This window comes from Podarcis raffonei, chromosome 10, assembly GCF_027172205.1.
Source record: "Podarcis raffonei isolate rPodRaf1 chromosome 10, rPodRaf1.pri, whole genome shotgun sequence".
Classification (NCBI taxonomy): domain Eukaryota; kingdom Metazoa; phylum Chordata; class Lepidosauria; order Squamata; family Lacertidae; genus Podarcis; species Podarcis raffonei.
In genome coordinates this window covers 21,500,762-21,516,735 of record NC_070611.1, presented here as the reverse complement: position 1 = coordinate 21,516,735, position 15,974 = coordinate 21,500,762, and the positions used below count along the sequence as shown (strand labels likewise).

The following is a 15,974-nucleotide window of genomic DNA, read 5'->3' as shown; positions in this document are numbered from 1 at the left end:
ATAATGAATTGTGATGTCAGTTGGCTTTTCCTCTGTACTGTTCAATGGCACTTGATTCATCAGGAGTTACTTTCTGGTGTTGTATGCCATCCTCATGCTTTTCTAACCAGCTCAGCATGCATTCCACTAAGATTACTTAAGGCCGCATCTTACAATGCAGAGGCAGCTTGAAACTTCGGGTCATGATGGCTGCACCTTTTAAAACGAAAAAAAAACGAAGATCATGGCCACTGGTCCCATCACCTCCTGGCAAATAGAAGGGGAAGAAATGGAGGCAGTGAGAGATTTTACTTTCTTGGGCTCCATGATCACTGCAGATGGTGACAGCAGCCACGAAATTAAAAGACGCCTGCTTCTTGGGAGAAGGGCAATGACAGGCCTAGACAGCATCTTGAGAAGTAGAGACGTCACCTTGCCAACAAAGGTCCGTATAGTTAAAGCCATGGTTTTCCCAGTAGTGATGTATGGAAGTGAGAGCTGGACCATAAAGAAGGCTGATCGCCGAAGAATTGATGCTTTTGAATTATGGTGCTGGAGAAGACTCTTGAGAGTCCCATGGACTGCAAGAAGATCAAACCTCTCCATTCTGAAGGAAATCAGCCCTGAGTGCTCACTGGAAGGACAGATCGTGAAGCTGAGGCTCCAGTACTTTGGCCACCTCATGAGAAGAGAAGACTCCCTGGAGAAGACACTGATGCTGGGAAAGATGGAGGGCACAAGGAGAAGGGGGCGACAGAGGATGAGATGGTTGGATAGTGTTTTCGAGGTTACCAGCATGAGTTTGACCAAACTGCGGGAGGTAGTGGAGGACAGAGGTGCCTGGCATGCTCTGGTCCATGGGGTCACGAAGAGTCGGACACGACTAAACGACTAAACAACAACAAATGTTCTTTAAGCGTATGAAATACTAGAGTGAATGATTAGGAAGCTGGAGACTGGGGTTCAAATCTCTACTCAGGTATGAAGCTGACTGAGTGACTTTGGGTCAGTTACTATCTCTCAGCCTAACCTGCTTCACTGAGTTGCTGTGAGGATAAAACGGAGAGGAAGAAGAGCATGAACACTACCTTGAGCTCCTTGGAAGAAAGTAGGCATATAAATGTAATAATACAAGCCCCATCTGCATTATATATGTATCATACTATTTTAAGCTGCCATGGTTTCCCCCAAAGAATCATGGGAACTCAAGTTTCCTAAGGGTGCCGAGAATTCCCCTCACAGAGCTATGATTCCAGAGTTCCCTGGCAAGAAGGATGAATTGTTAAACCATTGAAATTATAGCTCTGTGGGGGCAATAGGGGTCTCATCAACACTCAGTAGAGGTAACTCACAATTTACACACATTTAACTTGTGCACATTCAGCTTTACGTGCTTGGCAAAAGTTAAAAAAATTAAAAGTGGGTGGAAAGTGGACAGGCATCCAGGAAAAAAAGGCTTTGGCAATCCTACCTGCCATTGATCCAGTGTGTTTTGACTAGACACAATTTTGGTTCCAAAATTTCCAGAACATAACCCCTGTGTAAGTTGAAAGTTGTCCATACTCTTAACAAGTTCCTATGATTCTCTGAGGAAAACCATGGCTGTTTAAAGTGGTATGATATTGCTTGTGGTACAGTGCAGAAGTGGCCAAAAATGAAATAAATACTCTTTAAGAGCCTGTCAGTCATTATATTGAGGTGGCAGCTTAGAAGGGTTTTGACAGGCGTTATTTGCCCATAGTATATTATGTGTGACTGGTGTTGGATCCTTCCTTTCCCAGCCCCCCAAACTGAGCTCCATAGCAAACAAACAAACCTGCTCAGAACAGCTATATGGTGTAAGACTATCAACGCATGTGGAAGGTGATGTATCCTACTTCCATGAAGCCATTGTAGATCTTCAGTGGAAGTTAATTTGGCTAATACAACTTTTGTGCTTTGGATACTATTCAAGGATTCTGTCAGTATTTGTAATTAACAGTGCTGGGGGGGAGGTAGGAGGGACGTCTGCCTCATTTCTCCCCCAAAATTAACTTGGTAAGTCATTTTCTTAAAAATGAAGCATTTAAATCTTAATGGAACAAAACTTCAGACCAGCTTCTTCCAACGTGCTTCGTCAGTCAACCTGGACTGCCACCTAAAAAATATTCAGCGCTTGACTTCAGATATCAAACACTAGCAGCTGAAGCACATGAACAAATTCAATATGGCTTCACCCAGCGCACGCATTTTGCCATAGAAGTAAAATGACTGGAGAGAGTACAAGTGTTCATATTCTGAGAGGTCAGGGGAAGGCTGTTTTATTATCTGCCATGCATTTGATCCTATGAAAATTGTTCCTTTCTAACAGAACTTGTAATCTTTAATGTTGACTTCCTGCTGTTCAATTTACACATCTTACTTGCTCAAGCTGACATTCTTACTTTAAACTTCTTCTTTTTTGCAGTCTTCTTTGTTCTCCCTCGTGTTATGTCCCCTACTTGAAGAGCAATCTTCCTTCTAAGTTGTGCTGGCTAGCAAGCAGGGAAATGCCTGCCCTAAAAATCCCTTCCCACCCTGTCACAGATTTAGAATTATAGAACAAATATAGAGAGAGGCTTTGGGAAAGTTGTAATGCGTGGCTTCTACGAAAATCCATCAGCCCTGCCCCTGGAGGCATGCAGCATTTGAAATGAAGCTTCAGAGCACTGACTCTTATTGCCTCTCAAACTCCAATTAAAATGAAATTTTTAAAAACATTAATTTCATTTATGGGGTCAACACAAGGCAAGGAATCAGTGGAACTAGTTGCCGGGACCTACCAGGACTAAAATATCAGCCCTGATGAGACTCCTACCCAGCTGTTATCAACATGGGACTGAAAGTCACTTTAAAAAAAACAGAACAGGGGATTTATTTTATTTGTTTAAGAGATGGCTCAGCTCTCCAAAGCCAATGTTGAATTGACTTAGAAATGCCCTGGGGGGGTGGTAAATTTGCTCCAGCACTCCACTTCCCAAAACATGACCACCCTCTTCTCTTTCCTTACCTGGGCAGGTGCGGCAAAGGACTAGCAGAGTCCTGCTACTCTTCCCCTCCATAACTTCTCTCCCTTTCTTTCCATCAGCTTATTGCGCTGAGGAAAGGCATGGGGATTCATATTCTTCTCAAGGATTGCCTCCTTAGTTCTGAGAAGACTACAAAGCCAAAGGATTAGCATGCTACAGAGAGTGGGTCTCCCCATGAGCCACCACTGCTCTCATCACCACAACCACTGCCCAGATAAGTAAAGGGAGAATATTTAAGAGAGTCAGGGCTTGAAGTACAGTAGTGCCTTTGGGAGATAGGGAGGCCTGGTGTGAAAAGAAGAAACAGGAAGCCAGGAGTTCTTCTCTGGCTCAGATTTAAATCTGAGCCTGAGAAGAATTGTAAATTCGCCTTCCAGTCCCCTAAAGTTATTTCCCAAGCCCACTTCAAGAGCAGCATTTCTAGTATCTCTGCCTTTCGCTTTGCAATCTAGTATGTTAGCCAACCCCTGATAAATTTATCTGGGTGCTGGTGGACCACCACAGAAAGTTGGGTAGAACCAGAAGTTTTGCACCCCGATTTATCATAGCAATGACCCAGGTTGTAGAGCCAGTCATTGTGCCTGAAGAGCAATCACATCCCTAAATGGGACCTTGAGACATCAACTTGAAGCTTCAGGCCCAACTTACCATGGTCTACCTACCAGTCTCCCACAGATCTGTCTTCCCAGGACAGTCATTCTTCGCAGCCCAATCCAGGTAAAGGTCTGTCCCAGGCTACATGCTGCATACTTGTGAAATCGTTGCTGCTAGCTTCTGCCAGTTATTATAAATTAAGCACAGCTATCAGGGAGGGAGACAGGGGGGTTGCACCGTCAAGTGACTATATGGAGAATAGAATAGCCCTCAAGAAAACTGAAGTCAGCTAGTCCTAGCATATGCAGTGTGTCTTAGTTAGAAAGTCACTGCACTTCAGAAAGTTGTATACAGATGGACAAGCCAAGCTGCACCCAGTCCTTTCCTCATCTTACCCTCCCTTATGGTAGCTTTCAACAAAGTTGCACTAGTACAAATTTGATGCATAATACAACTGAAGAATCACCATACTCCTTGGTCTCTTTGGCCTCTGATATGAGAAGGAGAATCCAAATGCTTTGCTGAAAATGGCTCCATATTAAACACTGGTGCATATTTTCTTTACCCTAAGGGTAACTGTTTCTTGTATGTCAGTTCCTGCAAAACTGTGCAATTATTAAGAGAGACATATAAGCCTCCTTTTCAAGTGTTATGGGATATATGAAAATAGGATGCATCACTTGTGTTTCCAGTGTCAGCATGCGTGACAACATGCGAAAGCTGTCACTGTAGAAAAGAGTTGTCTATTAAGTATAGCACTGAAGATAGCTCTGTAGATAGCTTGAGAAGAGAGCCAGAACTCAAGAGCTTTCATCTAACATGATTTGCTTAGACTACTGCTTCTTAGCCACAGGGTCTTACACTTCTTTATATTAACTCTTGGAACATTCTTGTTGATGTTTGTGCTTTGAATTTAAGGTGGACATTCCTGGATTGCCTTGATAATGGAAATTAAAAGTAGGTTATTCAAATACGAAGGTTTTCGTTTGAATTCTTCAGTGTTTGGGGCATTTATCCAAGCAAAGTCCCATCAACCAGGCCTTGTTGTGTGTACACTGTTGTCATATCACAAGGCCCTGTACTCAAAGAAATTGAGATCCACTGGTTTTGCTCTCCTTGTGTTATGCAGATGTTCTACCACAAATCAGAATGTTCTGAGCAATTGTGTGTGGCACCTCACAGCAGTTTAACAGCGAAACATTCTTTTTGGTGTATTATCCTTTTCTCCGAAGGAAGCTTTAGAAATGGAGTAATTAAAGTGAGATGAAAGCAGCATTTCTGACCTTGACGTACAAGCAACAGCATGATCGTGGTGATGGAAAAATGGAGAAACAACATGTCTAATGTGAAAATGCGTGTAAACACCATTCATTGTTCACGTTGGCTAATGCATGCTGAGAAACAAATGCTTCTTGCTCATTTGCATTGTAAATCTGAAAGCGCCGCACCTGAAAGCCCAGTTGAAAGAGTCCCTTCCGTGATTAGGGACCTTGCTATTCACAGAAACGCAATTCCAATTAGCTTTGTAATCTTCCTTTGAAAACAGAATGAAGGATACCAAGGCAAGTGACATTTCTTTCTTATCCTCATTCCCTCCCCCTTCCCCCAACACAGAAAGCCAGGCTCGCTAGGATCCATGCTGCGAAGAGTGGGACTGCCAACGCATACATGCAGAGCAAAAGGAACGGCTTGCTCAGTAACCAGGTAATGAGCGTGTGCATTCTAAATTCGGGGAAAGCGTTCAGTAATAGCCCAGCAATCCGTGTTCTGTTTCACACCAGAGGCCTCCCAACACAGAATGACAGTCAGGCTGAGGAAGGAAGCATTGTGCTTCTTAAGAGGAAGCTGTGACAGCCAGGTTTCCCTTGGGACTCAGTTAACTCTTTGTCGAAGGTGATGGAGCCCTGCCCGCTCAGCTCTGAAAGCAGCCTTCATCCTGTGAATCTCTGATATAGCTCCCAAGAGTTTGCAGCTGCCGTCCAGAAAGCATCTCCCCTTCGCATACAGACAGGGGCTGGATCTACACACAGATATAAAAAAGTTAAGAGGTGGAAAAAAACCATTATATAGCTCTCTGCAATTTTCCATTGGCTGCTGTACAGTGCCTCCTGGTGTCACATTCTTATAACGCATTTATAACGTTATAACTCACCAGGATAGATTAATCCAGGCAGGCACACCATTAAATAGCATGGACCAAATGCCTGGTGGTCTCCACCAAGTTTCATACTGGTCTGCAACTTTGATGCATAGTATATTACAGATGAATGGGACGTGGGTGGTGCTGTGGGTTAAACCACAGAGCCTAGGACTTGCCAGTCAGAAGGCCAGCGGTTCCCATTGCTCGGTCCCTGCTCCTGCCCACCTAGCAGTTCGAAAGCACGTCAAAGTGCAAGTAGATAAATAGGTACCGCTCCGGCGGGAAGGTAAACGGCATTTCCGTGTGCTGCTCTGGTTTGCCAGAAGCGGCTTAGTCACGCTGGCCACATGACCCAGAAGCTGTACTCCAGCTCCCTCGGCCAATAAAGCAAGATAAGCGCTGCAACCCCAGAGGCGGCCACGACTGGACCTAATGGTCAGGGGTCCCTTTACCTTTACCTTTTATATTACAGATGACTGGCCCCTGCTATAATGAGGGTGTGCTTGCATCACAATCCCTCTCCTGCAGTTTATCTCCTCTTGATCTGTCCATTCCTGACTCTCTTTCTGTTCACTTATTCCTCTGCTAAATCGCACATTATTGCATCACATACGTTAAAGGGCAGGGAAAGAGATGGAAGACAGAACGTAAACCCACATCTAAACAAACTTGTGAGCAGCCGTTTCCTAACCTGCCCACTTTAATGTAAGAGGTGAAGTCATCTGCAGCAAACATCAGGCCCTTTATCACTAGCAGTTCCAGAATTCTGCAATCACTTCCCTCAAGAGGTGCAGGTCTATATTCTTTCCTCCTGACATTCAGGTGATTTTCTAAAGTCCATTTATTCAGGAAAGCTTTAGAGCATTAAGAATTGCTGGCTATCCTTTGAGACGCTTTTAGATCGTGCTGCAAAGTGTGCAGCTATGTTACTTAACATATGGAGTTTGCTACAATATATATTGATGATAACCAGCGTAGACGTATTTTTTAAAAAGGATTAGAATGTCAAAAGGATCCTTCATAGAGGATAGCTTTGATCAACAGCTACTGTGGAGGGCAAACCGGTCATTTGCTTAAATGCTTCCACTTTTCTTGGTCTTAAGACCGAATACTTCACCTGAAATGAACTGTGAATCAGGTTATTAGCAGGGATGGGGGCTCATTGAAAGGATTTTTCGAGGAAATCTAATGATCAGTGGATATGCGCAAGTTATTCTATATTAATTGGTATTTCCACAAAACAGATCTCTTTATAAATTGTCCAGATGTGCTCTGCTCAAGAACTTAGTTTAAAAGTCTATTCCTTCACAACTGAGAAAAATATAATATTCAATGTATTTACAGTTATGCGGTGATGAACAAGAGGCCTTTGTTAGCAAATCTGGTTCTTCCTTTGAAATCCAGCACCACCACCTGCTGCACTGTCTGGAAAAAACCACGGTAAGATGATAAACCTGCAGCTTCCTTGTGATCTGAGAAAAATAAATATGGTGTTGATTTCCTGTTCTCTTGTTGCTCTTAGTTAAGAACTACTCTGATGAAGTAGATTTTCATCATACTTAGCAAGTGAAATTTCATGAAGTGGCAGTTTCCTGAAATTATTTTGGTGGCAGAATTTATATGGAAAAATGGCACTCATTTGTGTTTTTATTAGCTCTGTTGAGAATACTGCTGAGCTTGAATGATTAATAGCTCAGTTTAACCTATGAACAGCTTGATAAGATAATTTGCTGGCTGAATTGCATACTCTCCAACATTTTTCTGATAAAAATAGGGACATCCTATTCCATCATTGTCATAATTTTATTATTTATACTCCATCCATCTGACTGGGCCACTCTGGGCAACTTCCAACATATACAATATAAAAACATAAAATATTAAACATTTAAAAAACTTCCTTATACAGGGCTTTCATTCAGATGTCTTCTAAAGGCTGTATCTCCTTAGCTTGGGGGGTTGCATAACTCCGTACCCTCCAACATTTCTCTGATGAAAATAGGGATGCCCTAAGGAAATATAGGACATTCTGGGATTAAATCAGAAACTGGGACAGCTTCTGTAAATCCGGGACTGTCCCTGAAAAATAGGGAAACTTGGAGGGCTCCCTCCAGCAAAGTGTGCAGCACTGTTGATACTTGCTCCTATCCATATCCTGAACTTTGCATCCCTGTTCCTGAGTCCATTCAACAAAAAGAAAGAGGATAGATCCAAGGGGAAATCTGAACATGCAAACCAGTGCAGGGAGTTCTCTCAGCAGATACCAAAAACCCCATATGACAATTCTGCTGGCAAAATTGTACCAGACAAAGACACTTCCTCCAATGGGAGAAGGCTTCCTGACTTAGAAGAAGCTCCCTTTGTTGGAAGAAGAGAACTTTGAGTTCAGTAGTGGTTTTATTATATGCATTTTTCTTTTTCGCTTTTGCTCACTGCGAAATAGAAAACGTAGCCTCTTGTATCCCGCACTGGACCATTATACGGTGTTTGTTTTCATCGCTTTCAATGACATGAGCCTCATCTGCTCCTGGAAGCTCAGTCAGGTGTGGATGACACTCCTGTGTTCAGAAGCCACCTGATGTTTCAGGGCCGCTGCCTTGAGTTTGGTGGCTGAATGAGTCTGAGCTGTGAGGAGTTCCACAGCACCAGATTTGATCCCTTTTAAAAAAATAGTGTCCTTTAAACATGAAAGGTTGGCTTTTTTGTGACAGGGCTCACCCACAGGAAGTACTGTTGCTTATTCTTTTGCCCTGCATGGCAGCCATTTTGTGCTGGCACACACAGCATTTTGATCAAATGCACCTTGGGTTTTTTAACTTTAAAAAAAGCACAGTTATATGTGCACTCCTATTTACCATCCGTACTCTGCACTGCGAGGACGCGGGTGGCGCTGTGGGTTAAAGCTCCTGCCAACCTAGCAGTTCGAAAGCACGTCAAAGTGCAAGTAGATAAATAGGTACCGCTCCAGCAGGAAGGTAAACGGCGTTTCCGTGCGCTGCTCTGGTTCGCCAGAAGCGGCTTAGTCATGCTGGCCACATGACCCGGAAGCTGTACGCTGGCTCCCTCGGCCAAAAAAGCGAGATGAGCGCCGCAACCCCAGAGTCGGCCACAACTGGACCTAATGGTCAGGGGTCCCTTTACTTACTCTGCACTGCACTGGATCATGTTTTGAAGCATACATATAGCAGACTGAAATGCAATTCAGAGTGTTGCAGCATGAAATTGAGCAAAGTTTGGGTCTGCCAGACTTCAAGTTAGCAGCCCTAATGATGCCATTTTTTAAAATAAGCTATAGAAATCTGAATCAGAAGGGGACCTTGTTTTTGCTCCTTGCCTTATTTACTTGGGCTCTGTGATGCTTTTGTTTAAATTACTTTTAGTGAAGGGAGTTCAATTGGCAGTATTTTTGTTTTAAGTCTGTTACCGATATGGCTGACTGTGATATATTGGGCAGGAAGCAAACGATATAGAAGAATTTGGGTTCCCCTCCCCACCCTTCCTTCTGCTGTTATCGTGCTTCTGATTACATTGCTTATATTTTGGTATAGTTCTAAATTATTTTAAATGTTGTAAGCTGCCATGGGAAAACATTGTATTTTGAACAGTTGGGCTACTAAATTTATTAAATAAGCAAACCAGCTCTCTTCCCATGAAATATGAACGAGGCCGAATCTTGAGCCATGGGGAAACTTTCATTTATCACAGCTGCTTTTAGCTTTAACGCTGTTTTCCTTTCTGAATCATGTGGAGCAGAATCACGACTTCCTGGACGAACAAACCTACGAAGAAAGCTGCATGGAGGTGTCCGCTGCCAACAGGCAGTCCAGCCATAGTCCTTCCCTCTCTTCTCAACATGGAGTGACGAGCTCCTGCTGCTCACGGAGACATAAAAAGACATTCCGCATCCCAAACACTAACCTAACTGGCAGTCGCCCAAGTAGTGTCCAAGAACTCAGTACCATTCAGATCAGATGCATGGAAAGAACACCTCTGTCGAACAGGTACTTCAGCTTAAAAATGACCCCAGACAGAGATAGCATTATGTTCGCTCTCCAGGCAGAGATAACATGATGTTCGATCTTGCCTATCAAAGAATTAGCATGGAACATGTGTGTGTGTGTGTGTGTGTGTGTGTGTGTGTGTGCGCCCACGCAAAATATTGCTCCATTTGGGGTCATAACCTGTGTTCTGTAATGTTACAAGGCAAGCCGTTTCCTAGTCTTGAAACATAACGATTTTGAAGTGCTTAACTGGCAGAGGAACAGTGAATGAATGTTGGTCCTTTTAAATATCAAAGCAAATCATTTGTGTAAAATGTTGGGCTCTACTGGAAACCACATTTTGAGAGACTTTGAGTAGTCCCATTGTGACAAGGCACAAATGAATTGGAAACACCTATGAATTCAATATGGTCAGTATGTTTACAGATAGCTGTTCACAAGACCATTTGTCATACTTCCCCTTGATAGATGACCTCATTAAAAAAAAAAATCTTAACTGCACCGCGATTGAAAATCTTTATTGAGAAAATATTGCTGTGTAGATGAGCCCTGAACTTACTCATGGCACTGGGCAATATTGTGATTAAAGGCATATCAACTGATCTCATACCATATCACATGGGAGAGGTGCTTTTTAAAAGGAAAAGAAATCTATTAAATAAACATTATCAAGACTTAATATTAGTCATATACTGAAAGATTCTCATATCCATAACTTGTACATAATATGACTGAGATTTATGACCTTTTTTTGTAAAATGGTGAAGTCGAAATATGCTAACCTTTGAGGGCATTTTAATAAGGTGCATTGGTCTTGTGAAAGCTTATAACCATGTTGTAATAATAGCCTCCAAAACAACCCAAAGAGTAATTTGGTGCACCAAAATCTGTTGCAATTCAAAGATTTGTATACACTGACAGGCACACAGAGTTTTGCATGTGTGACATGTCTCAAGCACTTCTTTACACCCCAATATGGTGGCCTCCGCTGAAATGAATGTAGATAGACGAATTGCACATGTCTGTGACTCAGGTGTCCGCACTTATAACATCTATGATATCTAAGTTGGTTATCTAATGTTAGTAACTGAGGTCAGCTGTTCCATTACTCTCAACAGCAAATACAGCCACCTGAGATGCCAACAGTCACTAGGACCAGTATGAAGCAGTAGACCAGAAAACCGCCTTGGTGTTCTGTTCATGGTGATTTCACAGACCTGCCTACCTTGTAGTGCTGTGTTTCTTTCTTATCTACAATGAAGACATGGTTCCTAATTGCTTCCATGTAAAATGTGTTGAGGCTGGTGGATGAACAGTAGAATAAGCATTGGAAGAGATAATAGACATTCAAGTTGCATCCTACATGCAACCGGGATGCTTTTGTGACATACCAGAATTGAATAGAAAACACTAAGCAGATGGGACATTTGTATAATTTTTTTTATCCATTGGTTGTTGTTTTTGTTTGTTTTTTTAAACTTCTCTAGCCGATCCAGTTTAAATGCCAAAATGGAAGAGTGTGTTAAACTAAACTGTGAGCAGCCTTATGTAACCACAGCAATAATCAGCATTCCAACACCGCCTGTGACTACACCGGAGGGAGACGATAGACCGGAATCTCCAAGGTACTCAGGAGGAAACATTGTGAGAGTATCTGCTTTATAAAACAGTTAGAATAAAGACCACTCGGAAGCTGCGGCCAAGAGCATAAGATCCCGAAGAAAGAGGGACACGACAACTCTTTGTTCAGTGGAATGGCAAACAAGAAAAAGAAAGAAAATTTGAGTTTCTGGAGATGCAAAACATTTGGGGTTTTCCATATTGAACTGTGAGCTTTGGGCAACCAAATGGAATTTCTACACATCACTTGAACTTTTCTGGAGCAAACTCTTCTGTGACTCTTTTGATTTACTCTATGAGCACAATGAAAGGTCTCCCATTGATGCTTCTTCTTACCATGAAAAATCTTTTTGATAAAATATCTTAAAAAAAAACAAAAAACAAAAATGCACCTGGCAACCCACCAGTCAGACAGTTCCAAATGAATGCAAAACCAAGACTGGAAATGAAGTTTTGATAATGTGTCCTCCTTTTTCCTGTTGATAAACCATGAACCCATAACCAAGTGAGTTTAAAAGAGATAGTGAGAAAATGGCTCATACAATATTTGTATCAATTGAAAGAAACACAACCATAATGCATGTGAAAATTCTTTGGAGCTGTGATCTGAGTTTACTTCTGTTGTTTATTTCAGGTTAGGCATGATAACATTTTACTGTAGAAAAGGGACATTTCTGTGCACTTACAAAAAACTGATTGTTAATGTTCCATGGTTGTGCAAATAACTTCCTTTCTTGTGGGGGAAATGAAGTATTTCTCACTTGAAACATGCATTAGTGAACTTGAGGTGTTCAGTTAGTTTAGCATCTATCATTCTTTTCGCTTGCTTCCTTGGTACTGTTACAACTGCAATAATTCAACATACACCTGTTGTATCAGGAATCAGGCCTTTATGTATAAAACTGCACAAATTCAGCTACACAGGTAAAATAATCACCCGGATAGACAGTAAAGTATTTTCTGTTGTACGAAAATGTTTTGAATAATTTCATAAGCAAAATTTTTGTGTCACAGATGTTAGCTTTTGGGTTTTTTTAAAAAAGTTTATTTAATTCTCATTACCCTGTAATTCCTTAAAGCCAACCATTGCCTTTTGCTGCATTTCTATCCTCTTTGAATGTCAAGGGTTTCCATAAATTAACTGAGAAACCCTGTTTTATGAACACCATCCTTTATGTTTCCTGAAAACGACAGTCTTCCTAGTGCAGTGATACAATGTAAATCTCATCCAAAGTGACAATCACTTGGTTTAGTGATTAACATCTCTAAAACGTCGCTGTTATGTTGTACTATTAGACAAGCTGAGCACTGGGAGACATGCAAGTTAATTTTGCAGAGGATTACGAAAATGTTGATTGTCAAATCTGTAGTCGGAAACACTTAGTAATGCAATACCCTGACAAGGATGAATGGTGAAAAGGACCTAATTTTGCAAAAAATCAGTGATGTCAAAGGATGTACCCCAATAGGATTACTCATATAATTGTAGGAACAATACACAAACTTTACTGTTTAATTTTTTTTCTTTGTTTGTTTCATTGTCCAAAGGATTTTTAAAATGCTGTTTCCAGAAAAGTAACTTTCCTCCATCGTTGCTAATTTGTTTAGGAACATGGTGGGTTGTTTTTTTTTTTCATCATTTCAAATCTTCAAGATATTTCTAAGTAAGAACGTGTAACCAAACATTGAAGGTGCTTCTCAAGAAACTACTAAATAGATTTATATAGCACCTCTGCTAGAATGGGTCCTATATGATTGTGTATTAACAGATGTGTCTTCATCTAGTCATTGAATACACTGCTGTATGGAAGTAAGGATGTCCTTACATAGTTTCTTGTCTGCAATTATGTCATATTAAAAATAATATATTGGATGTTGGTCATCAGATGCCATCCTCATCTATTCCCAAACAATTTGTCTAGTATGGGTTAGTTACATCTATTACTGTAACATTATGTGACCAGCATCACACCCAAATACATTTCACATTGCCACAACATTGGATCAGAGGCTCATTTATAAGAGAGGGGATGGGGTATGTAGAATTATAGGCTCTCCCAGCCCAGTCCTCTGGACGGATTAGCCATGCTATATCAGTGCATTAAGAGTAATAGTTCTCGGAGTGGGCAGGAAAATATCTCCCTTTGGTGTGGCTCCCCCCCCTTTGAAATTGAATCAAGGGGAAATGAAACAATTTGTCATAATGTTATACATACAAGAGCAGAGGATCACAGGGATTAAGCTGGGGCAACAAGACATGTTCATGCAGGTATCATTGGTTGCACAGGTAAAACTCCTTTTTTGGAGCCTGGTTCTAAAGGGGGGGGTTGGGGAGTTAATAAAAGAAATTGTAGATTTCTTGCATATATATATATATATATATATATACCAATGAATAATGCAAGGCAGAAAGTGAAATAACTTTTGCATCTTCTGGCATTTTTTCACCTAGATCACATGTATCTGCCCTGGAAATTACCCTCTCCAAAATGCGCTCATCTTAGCGCTTACGTTGTTGGTACTCAGTGCACCAGAAGTAAGTCTTTTGCCAGTAGGGTGGCCAGGTGTAAAACAGTGCGATCTAAGGACTGTGCCTAAGAACTAGGCAGATAGAGGCATCTGCTAAAATCCCCTCTTCTATACAATTGTTATGGAAGCAGGAGCCCAGTCCTCCTCCTCCTCCCCCCTCTCCCCCACCCCCATTGCCAGGGCTTATGTTTGCACCAATTGGTAGTATTTCACACGAGACGTTGTGGCAGGTACCGAACTAGTCCGATAACCCATCAGTTACATTATGTTTCTGTGCAGAAGATTTTCAATGGGGCTTCCTGCCAGGTAAGTTTGCATAGGAAACGTTACACAAAACGGTCAAATTGGTGGGGGTTTTTGTTTTGTTTTATAAACGAAGGCAGATAAGCTGTGATACGTAGGCATAATTTTCATCATTTGCATTGGAACACCCATTCATTTCCGCACACTGGAAAGAGTCTACAGCATTTGCAAGTGACATCTGGCCCTTTTTACTCAACTGACTTTTTTATAATATGCAAAGCTAGAGTTTTCTGCTCTCTGCTGTAATCTTTCTAAGTGACTCCACTGAACCACACAATCATTTCATTCTTCAGCCACAGAAACGCAGCTCCATTTTGACAACCTGCCGCTGTAACCCTTCACTCCTGCGGAATATGAACATTTTCATATAATGCGCTGGGAAATAGTGAAGCAGCCCTCGGCTTGCCTCACCATGCAGGGAGTGCGCGATCTGCTCTGGACTCTTAAAAAAAAAATTGCAAGAAAGGGCAGCTCAAGATTTACAAACTCTCCCTCCGATTAACTTTGACGAGAACTCGCTTTGTTTGCAATTTGTGTCAATTTCTGAATCTGCAACAGCTTCTGCTTCTTTTAGTAACATTGCACTTCTGAACTGAGTTTAATGAATGTTAAATTTGCCAATAAAATACGGCACCCACAGAAAACTCCTGGAGACTTAAGACCTGGTCCAGGAGATGCACTCTGCATGCAAAAACAGGTTATAACACAGAGATCTGCCACACCGGTTTCACAAAAGGCTTTTGTGCAAGAGGAAAACAGAGCAGAAGCACAATGATGTGTCCAAGACCCCCAATCTTGTACCCTATTGAAACCCTGCTGGGATTTAAATATGCCATCTCTAAAGATGCTACATTCCTTATAGAACAGGTTACATTCCAGCAGTGTGACCTTCATGCAACCCTCTCTGCCCCCGCTGCCCTTGAATTTGGTAAGGATTTTCTACAACGCTCGTCGGCCCCATCACCCATGCAAAAATGTTATATTTCCCCCCCTCTGAAATTCAGATGCTAAAACTTCTTTTTGTGTTTTAGGTGATTTAAATGCTGTTTTTCGGTAGTGAATGACTTGGCGACTGTGTAAAATGCATCTGTGCTGTAAATGAAATGTAATTATTTCTGTGTATCACACAAAAGAAACCAAGGTTGTTGGAGGGTTTTTTTGACAATTTTGGAGTGGGGGTGGGGAGATTTGAAACTGATATTGTACTTTGGAAAGGCGGTATAACAAGATGTGTTACGCTGAATAAATCGGACATCTGAGGAATATTTAAATAAAACTTCTGCATGCTTGAATGGGACAACTGGTTTTGCAATAACCTCATTCAGGAAGCGCTTTGCTCCTGCCTGTATTTCAAACGAACCTCAAGTGAATGTGAGAAACCTTTGCTAAAGGTCCTGGTGTGATTCGAGATGGCATTCATTCTACTTATTGTGCAGACAAAAGCACCACTTTTTTCTGAACATCAGTCTCTCCTCCATTGCCTCAAAATAGCACATTTTTTACTGTCCTACAAAAAACACACACCCTCTAATGCATGAAGTCTCTTCAAATCCTGTTCAGCACCTGTACACACATAGTTCTAGTCTGATCATCAGTCATAAAGGTAAAGGTAAAGGGACCCCTGACCATTAGGTCCAATCGTGACTGACTCTGGGGTTGCAGTGCTCATTTCGCTCTATAGGCCGCAGACAGCTTCCGGGTCATGTGGCCAGCATGACTAAGCCACTTCTGGTGAACCAGAGCAGTGCACGGAAATGCCGT

At 41.7% G+C, this 15,974-nt stretch overlaps 1 protein-coding gene across 1 annotated transcript in view; it reads left to right on the top strand.

Moving 5' to 3' along the window:
- KCND2 (potassium voltage-gated channel subfamily D member 2) overlaps positions 1 to 15,505 on the top strand; it is a 285,198-nt gene extending 269,693 nt beyond the window's left edge. Inside the window, exons 4-7 of the mRNA XM_053407344.1 lie at positions 5,235 to 5,324; positions 7,105 to 7,200; positions 9,514 to 9,761; positions 11,249 to 15,505. Of these exons, the coding sequence (XP_053263319.1) occupies positions 5,235 to 5,324; positions 7,105 to 7,200; positions 9,514 to 9,761; positions 11,249 to 11,426 (612 nt within the window). The 3' untranslated portion in view covers positions 11,427 to 15,505. The remainder of the gene's footprint in view (positions 1 to 5,234; positions 5,325 to 7,104; positions 7,201 to 9,513; positions 9,762 to 11,248) is intronic.
- Positions 15,506 to 15,974: the final 469 nt, after the last annotated feature.